We start from the raw sequence: 18,795 nt of genomic DNA, 5'->3' as shown, positions 1-18,795 counted from the left end.
AGCAAAAACTGTTTTTTTAGCACCGGAAAGAGCGCGTCGCCCACCTCTCACCACGAACGCTTCCGCGCCGATAGTCACTTTCACTCGACAATGTTGGCCCTTCTTGTCCTCCGGGGCCAGTGGGAGTGGTGGCGGTCTGTGATTACACGAGCGTGGTGAAGCCGGCGGAAAATATTTATAACATTATGCCAAGGTACGACGATATTCACTCGTTTACGTATCGTATGGCAGTAAAGCGATGCATACTTCGTTCGCTGTTTTACGTTCGAAAGTCATTCGGAGGGAGAGAGTAGAACCCAGCAGCATTTGCATATACCAGCATAGATATTCGCACACACAACAGTGCTTTGTAGGGTAGCCGCCATCAACCACAACATCGAAAAACTGCAAGCAACAGACGATAAGAAAAGGTAAAATTGTTTATCCCCGATATTGACATAGCGATATCTTGTCAGTGAGGAAAATAAAGAAGAAAACATGCTTCTGCATATTAGTGTGCCTATAAAAGTGCAAAACGCAACCTTTACCCATCCCATCCAATCCAATCCAATTCATGACGTTGAAGGTTCGGCGCGCCGCAGTCTCCGTTTGGACCATCAATGCAATGAATCAAGTGGTTTATCCATCCAACAGAACCCGCAGCCAACTGTCACAGTGCTATTAGACGAGCACTGAGGTGGCCCCCATACTTGTTTGTTTTAACTGCAGCGTGTTCTGCAACAAATAAAATGGGGTTCTACGAAAGAATGACGAGCCCAAGTGACATTCAGCGCACGCGTGAGGTCTGTTTCGCACACCTTTCAAAAATCCCCCACCCGTGGAAAGAAAGCATTAGAGAAGTAGGGAAGCAGGAAGGTGCGTCGTGACGTCACTATCTCCCTGGTAGCGCCGATCATGTGACTCATGACGTAAACCGGTGCAGCTCAAGCGGGTATATGGAGCGCGTGAGCTTGTAAGAAACAAAGGAGAAATGCGCTGGGACTTGTCGACGTCACGCGAGCCGATTGTGCCAGCCGTCCGCGACTGCTTTGTCCCAGTGTTTTTGTAAATTGCATTGCGCAGTGAGAATACACCGCACAGCGAAAAATATTTTGCGTGGTGGCTCCTGATGAATAGCTTGACAACTGAAACTGGGTTTGTACTTTGTAGACACGTTAAATGTCACCTGATTGCTCCTTTAAGCTTACACCGAAAAGAGAATAACTACGGGTCCTTTTCGGGGGCTACAACGATATGTCTCCAACATTAGCAATTGAACACTGTCTGCCTGTCCCGCTGTCCGAGAGGCTGTACTGCCTACTTCCAGAAACTGGGCTGGTACGGGGACCCGTTCTCACAAGTTCTTGGCCACCTCGTAGTTTGGACTAGGCTAATACGGTGTGTGGGTCATTCTTTACACAGAACGTCAAGCTTCGGTCCCTAATTGCATAATCTACCTTAATTTCATAAGCTGATATTGTGCACAGCTGTAGCGCTGCCCAGGTTGGCAAGGCCAGCATCGGCAAGCTGATAACGACACTAGCGCCGCATGCGACATGACGCCGCATTGATGGTTGCAGCACACTCAACCATGCCGCTCTTCTTTCCTTCCTATGTATCTGGCATGTAATTCATCCTGTCCGACGAAATGTGATTGGTTTAACTGTTAAACATGTTGAACTGTTAGTTGTAATACTTTAGCACCAACTAAGGCAGCGTCTAAATATTTAATGTGCGTCCCATAATCACGTTCCTACATCTTGCCTAATAATTTCTTGAGATTTCACAGGAGCCTCTTCAACCCCCATTGCAAGCGTTCTAACAAAGGAAAGAAGTCCCATTTTTCTCCTCTAGTTCCTAACTCGAACGTCTTAAATAAAAGCGTTCTCTGTCGCTACCTGCACGAATGCGAATCCCAATAATGACTCCAGGGAAGAAAATTGTCATCCTCAGAAGCCATCATCGCAAAACGGAGCGGTCAAACTGCAGATTTGCATGTCACTCGCATTGGAATATTGATCCTCGTTTTAATGCGACTCTAGAGTTCGCGAAAGGATTTTTCTCCAGAAAGCTTCACAGCTTTGCAATTGTAAGGGACGGTGAGGAAATTAAGAGAGCGGAAATTAAACAGAGTTAATAACGCACTAGACTAGCTCTACATCAGGGTTGCAGAGTTGCCACTTCGGGGTTGGAATGATTCCGGAATCATTCCAGATTTATGAGTGCCCGGAATGGAATTGGAATGGAATGGCGGAAACTGTCCTAGGAATGGAATGGAATTAGGCTTTTTTTTTTCGCAATCGGAATGGAATTGGAATGGACTGGTCTGGGTTCCATTAGGTCAAGGGCGAAATAACCTCGAAAGAACTGATGTTCTGAGGTGGAACAACATAGAAGGGACAAATACATACAAGGCCTCAATTTGCCTAAGAAACTAACGATGAAAGATGAATGTCACTCAAAAGGTTAGCCAGCTGTAGGACTTGAACCCACATCTTCTGGATTGCCGGTCCAGGGCTCTACCAATAGGCGATTTCACATATTGTCCTTGTGCTCCGCACGGGAGCCCTCCGTCGCCCAAGTCACGCCCATCGCGCAATGCGTCGTGGGAAATAGTGTACATTCGTGCTCGTCTGCCTGTTGCTCGAAGGTGCGGGAGGTGAAGGAGGAGAAAACTGAAACCGTTTGCGCTCTTCTTCTTCTCTCTGACTCATGAAAACTAAATTCCAAGGTGCACCGGGGCTTTCGCAACACGGCGCTCTCTGGTGGGCCATCCATGCAATTTCTGAAATCGTCTATTGAGCTAAGCTAACACGCCTTCTCAGCGACTTCCAGGATGCGTCATCTGATGGGACAAACCAGCCACTCTCTCTCACTCATCCTCCCTTCACTCTTACATTTAATATAAGAGTAAGCATTAATGTAAGAGTGAAAGGAGGATGAGTGAGAGAGAGAGAGTGGCTGGTTTGTCCCTTCAGATGACGCACCCTGGAAGTCGCTGAGAAGGCGAGTTAGCTTAGCTGTATTGGTAGAGCCCTGGACCGGCAATCGAGAAGATGTGGGTTCGAGTCCTACAGCTGGCTAACCTTTCCAGCGGCTTTCATCTTTCATCGAAATAACCTTGTCTTTGTGCTTTTTCCGTGCTGGGTAATGTCAATCTCCTCTATAGTACTGCTGGGCTAGCTAGTACGGTTACCGGTCCCATTTCTTTTATGGTGGAATTAAAGGAAAGAAATGGGGTTGCCAAGCCATTCAAGGAGTGGGAATTGGCCATACCTTTTCATTCCGAGGAATTGAAAGGAATGGAATTATCACAAATCTCCATTCCTCGGAATGGAGTTGGAATGGCACGGGTGATCCCAAAACTGGGATGCGAATGAATACACAAATTTTTTCTAGCGCGTTATTCTTCAATACAAGGTAATTTAGGGAGTAGCAATAGCGCGAAACTCAAGATCGCGGGTTCGATTCCGGCCGAGGACGCTAGCAATGTGGGGGAGGTAAACATTGCTTCCAGCACCGTGTGTCGGAGATTTCCGGCGCACGTCAAAAGAACCCCAGGTGGTCCAAATTATCCGCAGTCCTACTGTGGCACGTGCAACGTGTCTCCACACAAATAGGCTGACTCACCTTGCGTGTAAATCACCTCCCAGTTTGAATTTAGCAGCGCGAAACAGCGCTTGACCATTCAACTTCTTCTGTGTGGTCGCTTTCCGTTTAGCGCTACTCCTCTTAATCTGCTCCAACTATAGCTAAACTTCGACATCTGCTAAGAGGTTAATTTTTTTTTTTTTTAGAATGCTTTAACTAACCGCACTGATCGTCTTTCATTTGGACTAAGTCAACAAGTAATTCATGAAAAAGCCAGTGAGCGAGCCTGGAGCTTCGTTTGGTCTGTTACTGGATGTCAGGTAGCGAAGAAGTATGGAAAGAAGTAGCGAAGAAGTCAGTTCTGGTAGATAATGGAAGCTAAGAGAGTGTTCGCACCCCGGAAGCCTTCTAAGAAAAGCGATAACGCAACGGAATACTTCTTTGGACCCTTGGGTTCCCTCTTCCTTAATTGACTGTCAGTCTTTTGGCAAACAGTGTGTCTCCACGGTCACATACACCTTTCTACGCTTATTTCGTATTCTTTTTGCTTCATTACCTTCTGTTAGTATGCAGCACCCAGCCACGAGCTATGAACTTATGCTACATGAGTGGTGTGCAGTAGCCAGAATCTATATTGATGGAGCGTGCATCTCCATGCTTTTCATCTTTTCCAATACAAGGCTCCGAATTCGTTGTTGTCATAGAACACCTCATCTCATCGTCATTCATGTAGTTGTTGTTGTTATTGTTGTTGTCATGATGCAGTGCCATGTCTATTATGTATGGATATTATATGGAATGATTGTATAGGTATTGCACGTAGATAGAGCACGTCAGTTGAGAGATAGAGGTATTTAACCCTACTTTCGTCGGGTAAGGTCGGGGAAACACGTCGATGCCAGTAGGAACAGAGGCGGAAAGGAAAGAAAAGATGAAGAGGTCAGGTAGAAATTGATTTAGAATAAGGGCGGGTTTCCGTTGTGTTTTAAGCTACTGTTGGATTAAAGTACCTGCACTAAAGAAGGGAGTTATGTGGTGAAATTCTGTAGATTACATTCATAGTTTCTCTATTCAGTTACATGTCGGCACAGTTCCCCACGAAGCAGGCCCCGTACGCACGATCCTTCGCTAGCAACATATTATGTCAGCAGGCTGTGCTGGAGGTGGTGCTGGTCAGCAGGCAGATCGCACCACAAGGAAAATGAAACGTCACCAATCAAATGTCGCCCATGTTCCTTCTCTTTCTTCTTCTAAACTAATCGAGTCTAATCCTTCTCTGCGCCGTTTTTCTTTTTATTTACAGAACCCTTTATCCTGCTATTGTATTAGCCAAGCGTATATGCCAACGCACAATATTATGAGCAGCGTTCATTAATAACGAGCGTACGTGCAAATTATTTCGCGATGTAGAGAATTCCCGCTCGCATTCGATTCACTACGACTACGTTTGAATCGGGAACGGGAGACAGCTAAGCCCTGTGGAAATCTTGAAGAACGAGCTACGTTGAACGGAACATGTGTTAAGGGGTATTAATGGAAGTGTTGTACTATACTCCCGCCTGAGTTAATGTGCTGGAAGCTGGATCAAATGAATCACGCGTACGAATATGTTATGCGATGATTGCTCGTTAGTCGATGCTCAGACTGATCCTGCATATGGAACTTGTGAAAAGAAGCGCTCTATTCCCGATGTAACAGGAAGGCTGTTCGCGGAAGCTCCCCGTCTGCATTTCAATGAGGGTTCCCCTTCTCCCTTTGAAAGCTACGATAATTACCCTCGAGTGTAGCGTGTTGCTTCCATCATTGAGGAAACCACTTTTTACGTACACCTTTCAAGGCTCACATTAACGTCATGTATGTTATACCTCGTGTAAGAGTTGTACATTTTAGAAACCTTGCAAATATTGTACATTTCCACCTCAGTGGAATAGCCACCCGACAGAGATTCGGGGAAGGCACGTTGGACGGGGGACACTTGACACCTCAGGGTGTCTTCGCGACCAGATGCTCGCTGGCAATAAATCAGTAGAGTGGGCCAAGGAAGATGCACTGTCCAAAGTTGCATGGTGCACGGATTGAGAGCTTGGTCCGTTACCCATAAATACCGAGTAGTGGGCGGATAATTAGGAGGTGCCTGGTTCGGTCTAAATTCAAACTAGGCCAACCATGAGTTTGAGACGTTTGAACCGGGCTTCTGGGATTGGTGTTTGTTGGCGGGGGGTTGTGCCTTAAATGTCACCTTTTTAAGCGGAGGACACACAAAAATCCGTGTGTGGAAGCCGCAACGATTTGATGAAGACGAGGCGAAAGCCCCGTGACTTCAGTCGCTATAGTATTGTCTTGTATATAGTTATGTAAATAACTACGTTAATAAAGCCCAGTTATTGTTCGAAAATACCGCCTGTCGGACGTCTCTTGGGAATATCTCCGACCTGTGAGCTACATCAACGGACCATCTTCCAGCAACAACGGAAGAAACTTTACTCCTTGCATTTCATCTGTTGACGTTTATTTTTAGAACATGTTACAATAAAACAACAACACAAATTGTCGTACGTAGGAAGAGAAAATAAATGCAGAAAATTGGTTTTTCATTCTAGTCGTTGGACGACGGCAACAATCAACGTTGATACTCTGGACGACTAAACATCGCAATGTAGTTACGTGTCTCAGCGGACATATACCCTAAATTGGATTGGATTGGATTAGATTTGTGTTTTGCTACGTGTGCTGCAATTCTGACTTTCGGCTTAAACTTTCTGGGCATCCCACTCACTAAAGACTACACAACGATTTCTAGCGAAGTGCGATCCATAACGATTTGCACGCTATATTTTCACCTCGACATCGGGAACGCATAAAAGGGCCGAATTGCCCGTCCCGGAAAGGCTGTAATCGTGAGCTTATGAACAGCCCCCAGCATGCAATCCTCCCATCCTATTACTCGTGTTCCACACTACAAGCGCGCCGCAATTTCGAACCTATTTTACGTGACACGGCAAAACGGAGCAACATTTTTCTCTCGTCCATGTCCGTGTCGCAGTATTGGATGCATTGATTTATGCCTCAATCTTCCAAAACGAAAATGACAGAGAAATCGCACACATGGATTGTGCTCCTGCGTTATATTTCCCCTTTCCGTAGAAGAACACGCCTTATCGATCAAGCCTTTCAACGCGCCAAATAACCGCATTCGTCGCAATAATCATAGCCGTGCGTGGAAGTGAAGTGATCTGACACGCGATTCTGAACACTCAGCGGATGACATGTAGGTATAGTGTAGAACGTTTCGAGTACGCTCGCAATCACGCTGCTTCGGCGCTTCGAAAATTATGCAGCGAGTCACGCGTACGTGCACACTTTATCTCCTCGACGCGTGGGCGTGCGAATATTTCCTTATCGCTTTTGGATACTTAAAACAGCTAGTATGCTTATGAATAAAGTGAAAAAGTGTATGGAGTAGGAAAAGTGGCACGCGTGTGATCCTCACTGGCGCAGTTCGAATTGTCGAACTGTGATTGATGGTTGGAACTTTTCCGCTTGGTGCCTCCCCCATCCACGAGGGGGCATGCTTGTCCTGGAAGGCAGTTTTGCATCTTTTCTTTTTTTGGCTCGGAAGGTCGCCTTATAAGAGGAGCCTGTATTTTATGTGAATTATTCCCTGGTCCTCGAAGAATTTCATAGCGCCATGGTGCGTAATCAGTCTTTTGGTACGTTGCCTCGGCTGGTGATCGAATGTTAGAGGACGTGTAATAAAAAAAGTAAGAGCGAGGCGAAGTTTTGAAGTGGAAGAAGGTGGGCGTCATCACGGCATTTTGCTGGCGCGGGTTTGTAAGAGCGGGGAGGCTTATACTGGTTTTCATATGGTCATTATGTTAGCGGTGGTGTCATTACTGCCCACACTGACTTGTACGTCACATAAATATTCTATACTCGAGTTACTCTATGTTAACTACTTTTGGGAGTAACTTGGTCGCCTACAAATACCTTTAAAAATCAATGTTTAGTATCTATAGCTAAAATAGCTTTTGGAAGTAACTTTTCGTATCTTATGTTGCTACTAAGATACTTCCTTTCACTTATTTTTTTTTAGGAAGACATGAAGGTGGAGAAAAAGGTGAACTTTGCATGTTTCGGTTGGGTGCTGTGCAGGGGCGCCGTCACAGGTGGGGCGGGGGACGGGGAAGTTACCCCCCTCTGCCTTCAGCAAGTAAACATAGCCGTTGCAACACAATCACACGTTATGATTCCTTTTTTTCTCTCTCTCTCTACGTTCCAGAAACGTTGGCTTTCTGAGCCAATACAATGTAGTTGCGGGCGCAGTCCGCAGCCCCCTTTTCCTGATAAAATCCTTTCGGCGCCCATGGCGCTATGACTTACATGTGCATGCATTTCATATCACATCTTCATTGCCCTTCTCGGGCGTAGTCTGCAGAAGCGTGCGGTGTCTCCGGACAATGCGTTGGCTGGCCTGAATGGCATGTGGGTGACTGCTTGAGGTTTCCAGAAGACAGGCAAGAATACGTACCAGTGCGTCATAATGTCATAGTGAGCAGGACGTCTACAAATGTTGATAATTGAAAGGACCAGCTGATTAAAACAATGGATGTAGTTTAAGGTGGCTCTTCGGACTCCTCTGAGCACAGCATCAAGTACCCACACGCGCGACATTATCGATAGATGTCCTTGTTGTCGCTGCGCCCTCCGAGGAGACGTGGATGCTGACGAGCACTTGTTTGTTCATCCATCCGTTGAACTCAAAGACCGTCTCGTGTAGGCCTATCAATCCTTCCACATCCTCGTTGAGTTCTTTGAATGTACCAGCCGTTCGTTCGCGCAGCTGTAAAGAAGATTGTGGATGGCTGCACCATTTGGATTCTGCTCCCAGTAGCCATCCTACATGTGGGATACCCAGGAGGCAGCACAACTAATCGTCTATTCTGTCTCCCGTGACGTGTGCTCAGGCAATGTATGGATAGATATAGAGATGGTACACAAATCATTTTACACCTTTATTCGCTCAAAACAAGTGTATTCTTATAAAAACACTCGTTTCTATCCTGCAGATTGAAGCACAAAGTGCAGGAGAGCATTACTAAAGGTGTAATATCGACATACACCACATTGTATCCAATGTGAATCATTAATGGTGTAAAGTGAGGTGTTGAAAGAGGTGTTTACATCCAATACACCTTTTTTATACCCCATTTGAACTAGGAATACGGTGTTAAAATTGGTGTTTTAATTCTCGACAGAAAAGTTATGCTGGTTTCACAGCCACGCTCAGCAAGTACGCACATTATAGACGATAACCTGAGTTAGAAACACAGTATTTGAGAAGGAAGGACGTTAGGAATTTAGCCGTATCTTTGACTCGTTGCAGGCGTACGTGTTAATTGCAAAAACGCATTCCCGTCACCGTTACAAACCTTTTTTGCCCCACTACACTTAACAAACGTGACCGAACAGATTGTATCTCAGTATATGATCCATCCAATACGCCAATATAGGCTACTTCGGCACTCACGCTGATCTCACCGTGTTACCAAACTAACGAGGCGTGCCTGTGACGCATTAATCTCCGGTTTAGGGCGTACGATGGAACCACGGCTAGAAGTCTGCCGTGTTGAGGGTTGCTATACAAGCAAGAACGTCGAACTGTATGTCTCGGCATGCTGCCGCGGGAGCCTTATTACACTAGCTATTTGAGAGAGAGAATTTGCAAAAAAACAACTCGATCCTAAAAGGTGTTTTCAATAGAATATTCTCCTTTTAAGGGTGTTTTTGATTTTAAACGCCCATTATAAGAGTGTTATATGAGGAATACTCCTAAATAAAGGGTGTTTTAGAAAACACCATTCATTCGGGTGTGAAGGCAACGCCAAAAAGGTGTGTGCCGTGGGACAAGCCATTTACACAAAAAAGTGTAAAAAAGTTTACTGTGGTATAGTTCTACAAATGCGGATCCATGTACTTCATGACATTGAAAGCTTAGCGTTTAGCGACCGCGTAAGATTTTTGGAGAAAAGAAGAAAAAAGTAAAATGTTAACAATAAGGTAAAAGAAAAGGTAACCATACAGTGAGGTTCCTGTAGCAGGAGTGTACGAAAAAAAAAAAAAGTCAGTTAGCCAAAAGAATATCAAGCGACGTGATGAGTTCCACTGATTTTCACCGCGTTCCCATAGGCTCTAGAACTTGATGTCCGCCTGAGTGTTCGTCCAGTATTCGTCCAGGTTGGCCGAACATGCTTCTAAACACCACTAGGGACCGGAAAACCCCGAAAAGAAAAAAAGCTTGCGACTGTGCCATTTCTCACCCTTGCAGTGACTGTGGTGCGAAAGAAGACGACGGAATAACTGCACGCAATGAGATTATGAATGTCACGGGCACTTGGAAATGACAAGCTTCGTGCTGACTCCAGAAGGGATAAACGTTTCTCCCAGTCTACAACATTGCCAGAGTACACTGTGTCTCAGCAGCGATCGTTAAAATATGGCGCTCAGCAACAACATGAACTTTATTGCGAGATGATGAATAGGGAGTTTCATCACCAGGGGCGATACTCTACCCCATTGCTGGGGTAGAGTTGGCTCAGCAGAAGATGTTGTTCTCGCATGTATTCATTACGGCTACGGATACAAGATCGTTAATATTACGGTTTCCATGAGGGCTTGTTATCGTCTCGCTGCTCCCTTCAGACTTTACAACACACCCTACTAGATCTGACAGTAAGTCGGGCAAAAAAAAAAAAAAAAAACGGAGCAACGAAACGCGAAGATGACGCGACAAACTTCTCAAACATCTCTCAAACGTCAAAATGTTTATGCGCAATGCGAAATGTATATTTGCACAAATCCCTCACTTGTCCTTCTCCCTCCCCTTCGGGATCTTCTGTATGTATCGCAGAGCCTATACCATTTCCGCCTTTTTTTTCTTTCTTTCTGTTTTCAGTCACTATAAAGTAAATTTCCTATGAGGGAATCACGACAGCAAGACGGATCTAAAATTCTAGAACAACATCTGGGCCACAAGCTATCATTAAAGACATGCAATCAATAGTTTCCGCGCATGTCGTTCGACTTTCAGCAAAGGACGGCTAATGGTTCCTCATCGACACAAAGATCGAACTTATTTCTTGTCACCGGTCGTAATCCGGAAAATTCATCCAATCCATTAGCTTTATACTGGCACGTGGAACATATCACATCAAAGCGAGGCATCGCCGTGTTTGTTCAGTAGGCGGTTCATCACTCAATGAAAGAAGTCAACCTTCTTTCCCGCCACTTGCATAAAGCAGCGCTCGCCTCGCACACCGGGCGAGTTCTGATATCACCACATAGACCTGTTCACATGCCGTTCTTCATGCATTATGCATTACGCGCCTCTTTCCACATCTTTTTACTCTTTCTGAGAGGCGTTTTAAACGTTTAGGACCTGGTCTCGTAAGCATTATTAGATCCTTGTGACTTGAGATCCTTGAGGGGGCATCATTACACGCTGGATGGACCTTTGTGTGGAGATATATGCATAGAATCTTGAGACGCTCAATGTTCAGAGAATGGAGGCTTCTGCGATTCAAGAAGCTGCAAAAAATTGCGTGGCTTTTGGTGTTACTAACAAGGGCGTTTTACCGGAAATAGAAATGCTTCAGATTCTGTTTCAGGCACATGAAAAACTCTACACTTTGTTTTCCGTTGCCTCTTCGTTTCCGAGCTAATTTCGACGCTGGTTTTGTCGTGTGTTCTGCGGTCGCAAATTCATGCGCATCCGATCGTTTATGAACGGGCGTATTTAGTTTGAGGAAGCGGAGAACACTGTCCACTGTCCTGTCCACTTCTGTTTTGTGTGTGTTTCACACACGAAGCAGAAGAAGTGGACAGGACTAGACTCATATGAGAAAGTCTCTAGGAGTGTCGTCCTGTGTCCTTGTGCTTTGCATGTGTTTCGATCGCCGCTTCCTCAAATACTAGGCAATGCCACTATCGTCTACGATACACCGACTTGCTTGCCTCCTCCTGCTTTGGATTGTTTAGTAGTCTATATATACTCTGCAAGAGCTGCGAAGGCCTACGACTTATAAAAGTATCAGTACTTACGTTCAACATTTTGTTTCTACAATTTCTAAACGGACCAGCTCCCGTGGCATAGTGGTTAGGCTGATCGCTTTCCACGCCGAGACTGGGAGGTGGCTCGAATCCTGTCACCGGCTGTGCTGTCTGAGGTTTTCCCTGGGTTTTCCGAAGACTTTCCAGACGAATGTCGGCACAGTTCCCCCTGAAGTCGGCCCAGGACGCATACTAACCCCCCTGTCCCCAACTCCTTCCTGCTGTACTCTCTCCATCTGTCCACGTACGCCGCTCATAGCCACAGTTGCTTCGCGGCGCTAAAACAGAATTAACAAACTGCAAACGAGATATGGGAAGGTCATAGACATGCATGACGATAACCTCTATTCACTGAGTGACAACGTGTAGATACAGCGCCAGCTGCATGCTTCGCTAAATAATTAACAGAAGAGCTAGCAACTGGGTACATCCTATATGTGTACCTTTTGCAATTGCTGCTATATATTCTTTTTTTTTTTTTTAATTGTGGAACACAATTTTGACCCTGCAATTGCTCGTGTATTGATCAAGTTCCTTATGCTGACTCGTTTGGTTTGGCTAGTTCAAGTAAACCGGCTAAAGTACTAGACGCAAAAAGTATGACGAGGTTCACAAGCGCGAAATCGACCAAGCAAGAGTTCATGAGTTCGGTTTCTGTTTGGTAGTGATAATGTGTTTCAATTAGTATAATTCAAACAACATTAGTCACACAACGCTACCGTTTAGAAGAAAAACGCAGTGAAAACAGAGCCGTCTTGGGCGGCGACGAATGAGATCCCGATGAGGCAAAGATGGGCGGCATCCAATGAGACAGCAGGAGAAGCGCGCGCATACCTATCGTGCGTATGTGGACTTGGAACGGGCCCGATCGTAGTGTTCCGTATATGCGCGGCATGATGCGCACTGCTGAATTTTTCAATACCGATTCACTGAATTGTAGCCCATAACAGTTCTCGCGAATGTTCCACTGACGATTAACATTTATGCTCACGTCCTTGGGAGAGCGACGCAAGCCCGTTTCGCAACGCGCCTTTGTTTTCCACCGGGACTGCTCCATGACGTGACACGTGCGTGCACGCGCATCTTCGGCTAACAACACTGATGCACGAGCTGAGCCGTCGTTCACTGCTTAGCGCCGAAGCAAGAAAGAGTCCAATATAATTCTGATTGAAGCTTCGTAACGGAATCAAAATTTTCAATTATGGCAACAAGTACGAAGTTAACATATCGTGTAACGTAATTTGAAGTCAACTTGTTTTTGCATTTTAGTGCCCCTGTAACGCGTGTTATGAGATAACGACAAGTTGAAGATCGGGATCTCTCATGTGCTGGATGCGCTGTTAACAGTTTGGTGTAAGCGCATTCATAGAACTTCCAACAAACTTCCAATATTTGCAAACATTATATGAATGATTCAATGAACGGAAGATAGCGAAAAGGGGCAACATACAACGTAATTGTTTCAGCGCAAGAGAGAATCTTTGCAACATATCAAAAGTATTGTCACAGATATGTCTCATGTAATAAGGGCCGATCCATTTGTAACTTAAAATTCTAGAGACCATTACCAGCTGAGCTCGGCCACCTTTTTCTGAAGGACTGCACTCATGAACAAGGAAACCGGGAGCGTAACGACTGCTCTAATGAATACATACTTTTGACTTGAGTGAGCGAAAGCGCAGCTGTTTTGCATAATGGATGAACACGACACCCTCATTCTAACCCGGAACAGCTCCTCTAAGAGCTCATCGTTGTTTTGTGGCTCGGGTCAATAACTCCTATTGACGTACTCGGGATAGCCCGAACTGTTACAAGTTCGCTTTCGCGCTGTTTCGCTCGGAGATGGAGTGAGTAAGAGCCAAGTTCCTAGTGTGTACGATAAGTCTCGCCCGAAACTGCGTCGGGCACAGAATGCACATGTGTACCACGGCGACCGGGTTTTGGATGTGCTGCTCCTTGTTTGAAACGGACTGGCGGCTCTGACCGGGAAGACAAACAGTTGCCTAAAAGCTTTACGATGCTATGTGGTCATGGGCTTGCCCGTTGGGGGAATAACGGATGGAAAAGTGTCCGGCGAAGTTTGAAAGTTTTCAGTGGTGGAACGCCGCTGACACGAGAGGGCGCATGTTTGCTGAGTAGGGGTAAGAGCTGTTGGGAAGAGACCGCGTACGGTCTCTTCACGAAAGGTTCATGGAGAGTGCGTGTTCGAAAATAGGACCCACTCATTTCTGAGGAGAGATGCCTCTGTGTATGAGCCACATTGTGATTCTCGTTTTGAGCCAGGGGTTTGATCATGTCTAATCGATACTAAACAAACCTGTAAAAAGTATTGAACATTATGGACGGTGTAAATATTTAAAGAAAAAACACAAAACGGTGAAAAGATATGTGACATGAATTCCTATTGTGGTCGCTCTCTAGGTGTATGTGCACAAGCAGGGGTGCCTCTTTCAATGCCAAGCAGGGCTCTTCAAGAGGACCCACGCATTAAAAAGAAAAAGAAGTTAATGTTTCCTTAAAAGGTATCGTAAGTCCGATCCTTAAAAAGAGGCCTACTAAAACCCGCACTTCACAACGAACTTTTTATTACTTTAGCTCTGCGCGTACCCGTTCCCGTGGCATAGTGGTTACGATGATCGTTTTCCACGCCGAGGCTGGGAGGTCAGACGGGTTCGAATCCTGCCACCGGCTGAGCTATCTGATGTTTTCCCTGGGTTTTCCGGAGACTTTCTAGACGAATGTCGGTACAGTTGCCCCTGAAGTCGGCCCACGACGCATACTAGTCCCCCTGCCCCCACTCCTTCCCGCTGTCCTCTCTCAATATGTGTGGACATATTGAGAGAGGACAGCGACATACAGCGAAGGTATAAGAAATACTTCATGCTTACAAACGAGTGAGATTCATTGTATGATTCTGATATTATTATGTGAATCTTATTGTGTGAGATTCATTATAGGTTGCTTTCTTTTCTTCTTTCTTTCTTCTTTCTTTTCGATTTCTTTTTATTACGAGACTTTCGAGAGAGTTTCGAAAATGAATTATGAAGTATGTTAATGTTCATTGCTGTGGAAGCGTATAGCACTTGTAGTTATTGAACGTATCCACGAAAACAGAACCGGGAGATAATTCGGACATGTAGAATATACCACACATAGAAAAAAGAGAGAGAGAGAGAGAAAAAAAAACGTGTTCCCAATAAAGCCTCGAAAAAAAAGAGCCCTGTGGATAGGTCTCCTGAAAAAAAAAAAAAAGAAGAAGAGAGGGATTTCTTTCGAATCCTACTTCCAAAGGGGTAACGTGTTATTTCATTTGGGCTTTCGCACGTAGAAGGCAGAGTTGCCAAGCAATCATTCACAAGATGAAAGATGAAAGTCACTGAAAAGGTTAGCCAGCTGTAGGGATCGAACCCACATCTTCTGGATTGCCGGTCCAGGGCTCTACCAATTGAGCTAAGCTAACACGCCTCTCCAGTGACTTTCGGGGTGCGTCATCTGAAGGGACGACAAACCAGCCAGTCACTCTCACTGTAGAGCCCTGGACCGGCAATCCAGAAGATGTGGGTTCGATCCCTACAGCTGGCTAACCTTTTCAGTGGCTTTCATCTTTCATCGTTGATTTCTTAGGCAATTTGAGGCTTTGTTTGTATCTGTCCCTTCTATGTTGTTCCAGCCTCAGAACATCAGTTTATCTCTTATTCACAAGATGTTGTTACGATTTGTTTCATTTCAGATGCTGCATGCCTACGGCTAGTGGAGACCAAAGTCCCCTCAGCGGTGATTCAGGGCGAGGGCATGTGGCTCAATTGCAGCTACGACCTGGAATCCGACGAGTTGTACTCGGTCAAGTGGTACAAGAATGACACCGAGTTTTACCGCTACATTCCTCGGGACAGGCCACCTGCGCAGAACTATGACCTGCCCGGAGTTGTTGTGGACGTGAGTACTATATTACGTCAGGTTTAAACATCGTACTTTTAAGGTCTCTCTGAGCTGGGCAGCAATAAGCTAACAACCACAATACGTCTAAAGGGCGTTTGAACCAGATCATTTATAAAGGTTTGTTCAAACACCTGCTTGTCAGAGAATTATGGGGTCAGCAGTATTTATGCTCAGGAAAATTTTGCCACGACTTTCGACCATTTTGATCAATTTATTGCCGGATCAAATTGCTTTTTTTTTAATTGAGCTCCGAAATTTGCCTAGTAAAGGTAACGTTTTCTTTTTCTTTTTTCTTGTTTTGCCAGGAACAGAAAGTGCATGTCGACCTTACCCCGTTCCATTACAAAATACATTCCACTACATTCACTGCTACAATGGTACATGTATATCTGGGAAAACACAAAAACGACAAGCGAATACCATCGCTTCGTGATGCGAACATTGTCGGCTACGTCGACAGCCCTCTTTCAGCTCTCAGGAGGTTCACAACGCCAGTGACACTGGTACTGAGTCTAGAGAATATTGTCATTACCTGCTGACTGTCTAGGCATCGAGTATTGGTCGCTGTTTTGTCGAGCATTCACGATGGCTGCCGATAAGCCTCAATGTCAGCACGAGCATCAGTATGATATTCGTGAAATTCCTTATCTTGAAGTACACTCTTAGAGAGAGATAGAAAAGGGATAATTTTAGTCATTTGGCGGACTAGTCCATTGGTTCTTTGGTCTTTTTCACAATCATTGGTCCCACTCGGAACTAAATGCATGGGAGCTGTGCAAAGGTTCGGAACTATTTGCAGTGCTGAGGAGTAAATTTCAGAGTCAATGAACTACTACGGGGAGGAATTGAAAACGGGGGCACGAGAAGCTGTACTTGCGTATTCCCCATTTTCTCTCTCTCTCTTCTTCTTCGTTTCTTAGAGTGCGTGGCGTGCCAGTTTCAGGCTGCTGCGTTTCTGTGACTGCGTCTTTTTGTTGCGTGATCAGCCGCTACCCAGGGACCATGGCATTCAATTGGAGGTTCTGAGCTCCTCCGGGATGGAGGTCACTTATTTGTCACGGCAACGTGAATCCCAGGTGTCTTTTGAAGACAGGGTAGCTAGCATGGTGTGATTGGTAACATCACTGACCGCCAATCAGAGGCTGTGGGTTCAAATCGCACCGCTGGTGCCTTTTCTTCAGCTTTCATCATTCAATCGAAGTATGCAAATGGCCCTTGTGAGGCTTTTGTTGTATTTGTCTTTTTATGTTTAATTGCCTCATCCACTAAAACGTGAACACTTTCATGAAACGGGAAGCTTTCGATGATGTGCAGCATGGGCCACACTAAACCAAAGTGTCCATTAGCCAATGCGTGACAGGGCCGAAACTTGTACCAGTATTATAGTAGGTAGCAGCACTGCCTTGATGTGGCCTTCCAGGCCGCTGCGACGACATCCTCGACGTACACCGACGTAGTCGCAACATGTAGGTGCTTGCCCATACGGAGGATAATTGACCGCAGAGGCGGGCTTTGCTATAATTCCGTGTTCACGGAACAGGTTCCAGTCAGATTCACACCACGACCTTTTGGTCTTGATAGTTCAAGGTAATTTCAATACTTTCAATGAGATCAGAGATGAGATCAGAGGCTCGACCAAGACGGTGACAGCTAGAATACTATAGGTCGGTGGTCCCTAACGAGGATCGTGTGATCAAATACACGCAATGCTCTGACGGACAACGCTCTCTAAAGCAGCGTGTGTGTTGAGGCCTGCGTGAAAGAAATTTCCTCTTCTGTGTTGAATGTCGATGAATTGTTTTGAGCAAAGCGATGTCAAGCTCAAGACCAATACGCGGACGATGAACGCTGAGGCACCCCTCCATTAGGCTGTTGGTCACCAGTGGAGGTAAGACTCAAAATGGTCATCGATCGTGGCGTAGCAAGAGAGGGGATTTCGGAGGTTCAATCCACACCGAAATTTAGTTTTTTTTTTCTTAATTTAAAATACTTGGTAGTACATCTGAGAGAGGGAGACAAGGGTAGTATCCTCCTCCTCCATGTAAAGTCCCCATAGAATCCCTCTCGAAATGTTTTTCTGGCTACGTCACTGGTCATCATGCGTTGGGTTTCCCGAGGCGTGATGGGATAATAATCAGCTGCGTACCCGAATAATGCTTTGTCGTCGTTGTCATACCTTGCCTTACTGAAAGCACAGCTCGAATCACAACACGCATAGAGCTGTTTCGACTAGATTTGAATCTAGGCATCAGGTGTAGTATTGTGGGGATCGCGACATCGGCATCACCGAACGACGACGATGAAGTGGACAGAAGCGTGATGTGAGAGGGAATCTCTGGGCATTCTGGGCACAAACGGACGATAGATTGGTGGGACCAATTAACCCGCTGTACCTGGTAATCTCCCTAGCTATTCTCTTGGCTGGGTTAATCGGGCCCAGAAGCATTGTGGGAGGAATTCCCACATTCTGGTTCTCAACGTGGGGTCCGAACCAACGACCACGAGATTAAGAGTTTCATGCTCTACCGACTGACCTAGTCACCATGTCGGCATCGCCCAACCACGACGACGAGGTGGCGATCCCCACAGTATGCAAACTAAGCAGGATAGGCAGCTGCAGTCACAAAAATAAGCTGTTCGAGATATACGCCCCAAGATACAAGGACGTGACGGAAATGGGCACTGATGGCTGAGACACCTCCGCGCCTCTATGAAACATGCATGGCGCCGAGTGACAGATATCACTGCTCTAGCAAATCGACGCTCCCTAGAGGTGGCCTGAGCAGGCGTCCTCTTTGTCCTCGGATATGAGAAATTAACTTTAGTTATGTTGGTATTTGTAATACAATTAAATGAATTTCAGGACTTCTCAGTCGTCCCACCATTTTCGGGGTTATGCTATATAGTCATACTATTTTGTTATGAAAGACACGCCCCTTCATATAATTGAGCATGCATAGTTTCCCTCTCTTGCATCAGCTGTGAAAGGAGGTCTGCTGCTGTCACACGAAAAGACCACGTCGTATTGATAGCTGCTTCCTCCGGGCGTTTTTCTAAATTTGATTGCACAACGACAAGACACCGCAGAGCAAAAATATTGCGCCTGGTGACTCCTGATGGACTGCTCGACGAACGCGACAGAGTTTCAAGCCATCTTTACTTCTTTGTTCCTTTAAAGGA

General features: G+C 45.6%; 1 protein-coding gene across 1 annotated transcript in view; it reads left to right on the top strand.

Moving 5' to 3' along the window:
• Positions 1-18,795, top strand: part of LOC135385814 (uncharacterized) — a 261,202-nt gene that overhangs the window by 149,765 nt on the left and 92,642 nt on the right. Inside the window, exon 2 of the mRNA XM_064615343.1 lies at positions 15,407-15,612. Coding sequence (XP_064471413.1) covers positions 15,407-15,612 — 206 coding nt within the window. The remainder of the gene's footprint in view (positions 1-15,406; positions 15,613-18,795) is intronic.

The sequence above is a fragment of the Ornithodoros turicata genome, chromosome 2, assembly GCF_037126465.1.
Source record: "Ornithodoros turicata isolate Travis chromosome 2, ASM3712646v1, whole genome shotgun sequence".
In the NCBI taxonomy this organism is placed as follows: Eukaryota; Metazoa; Arthropoda; class Arachnida; order Ixodida; family Argasidae; genus Ornithodoros; species Ornithodoros turicata.
This window is presented reverse-complemented; position numbering and strand designations above follow the sequence as displayed.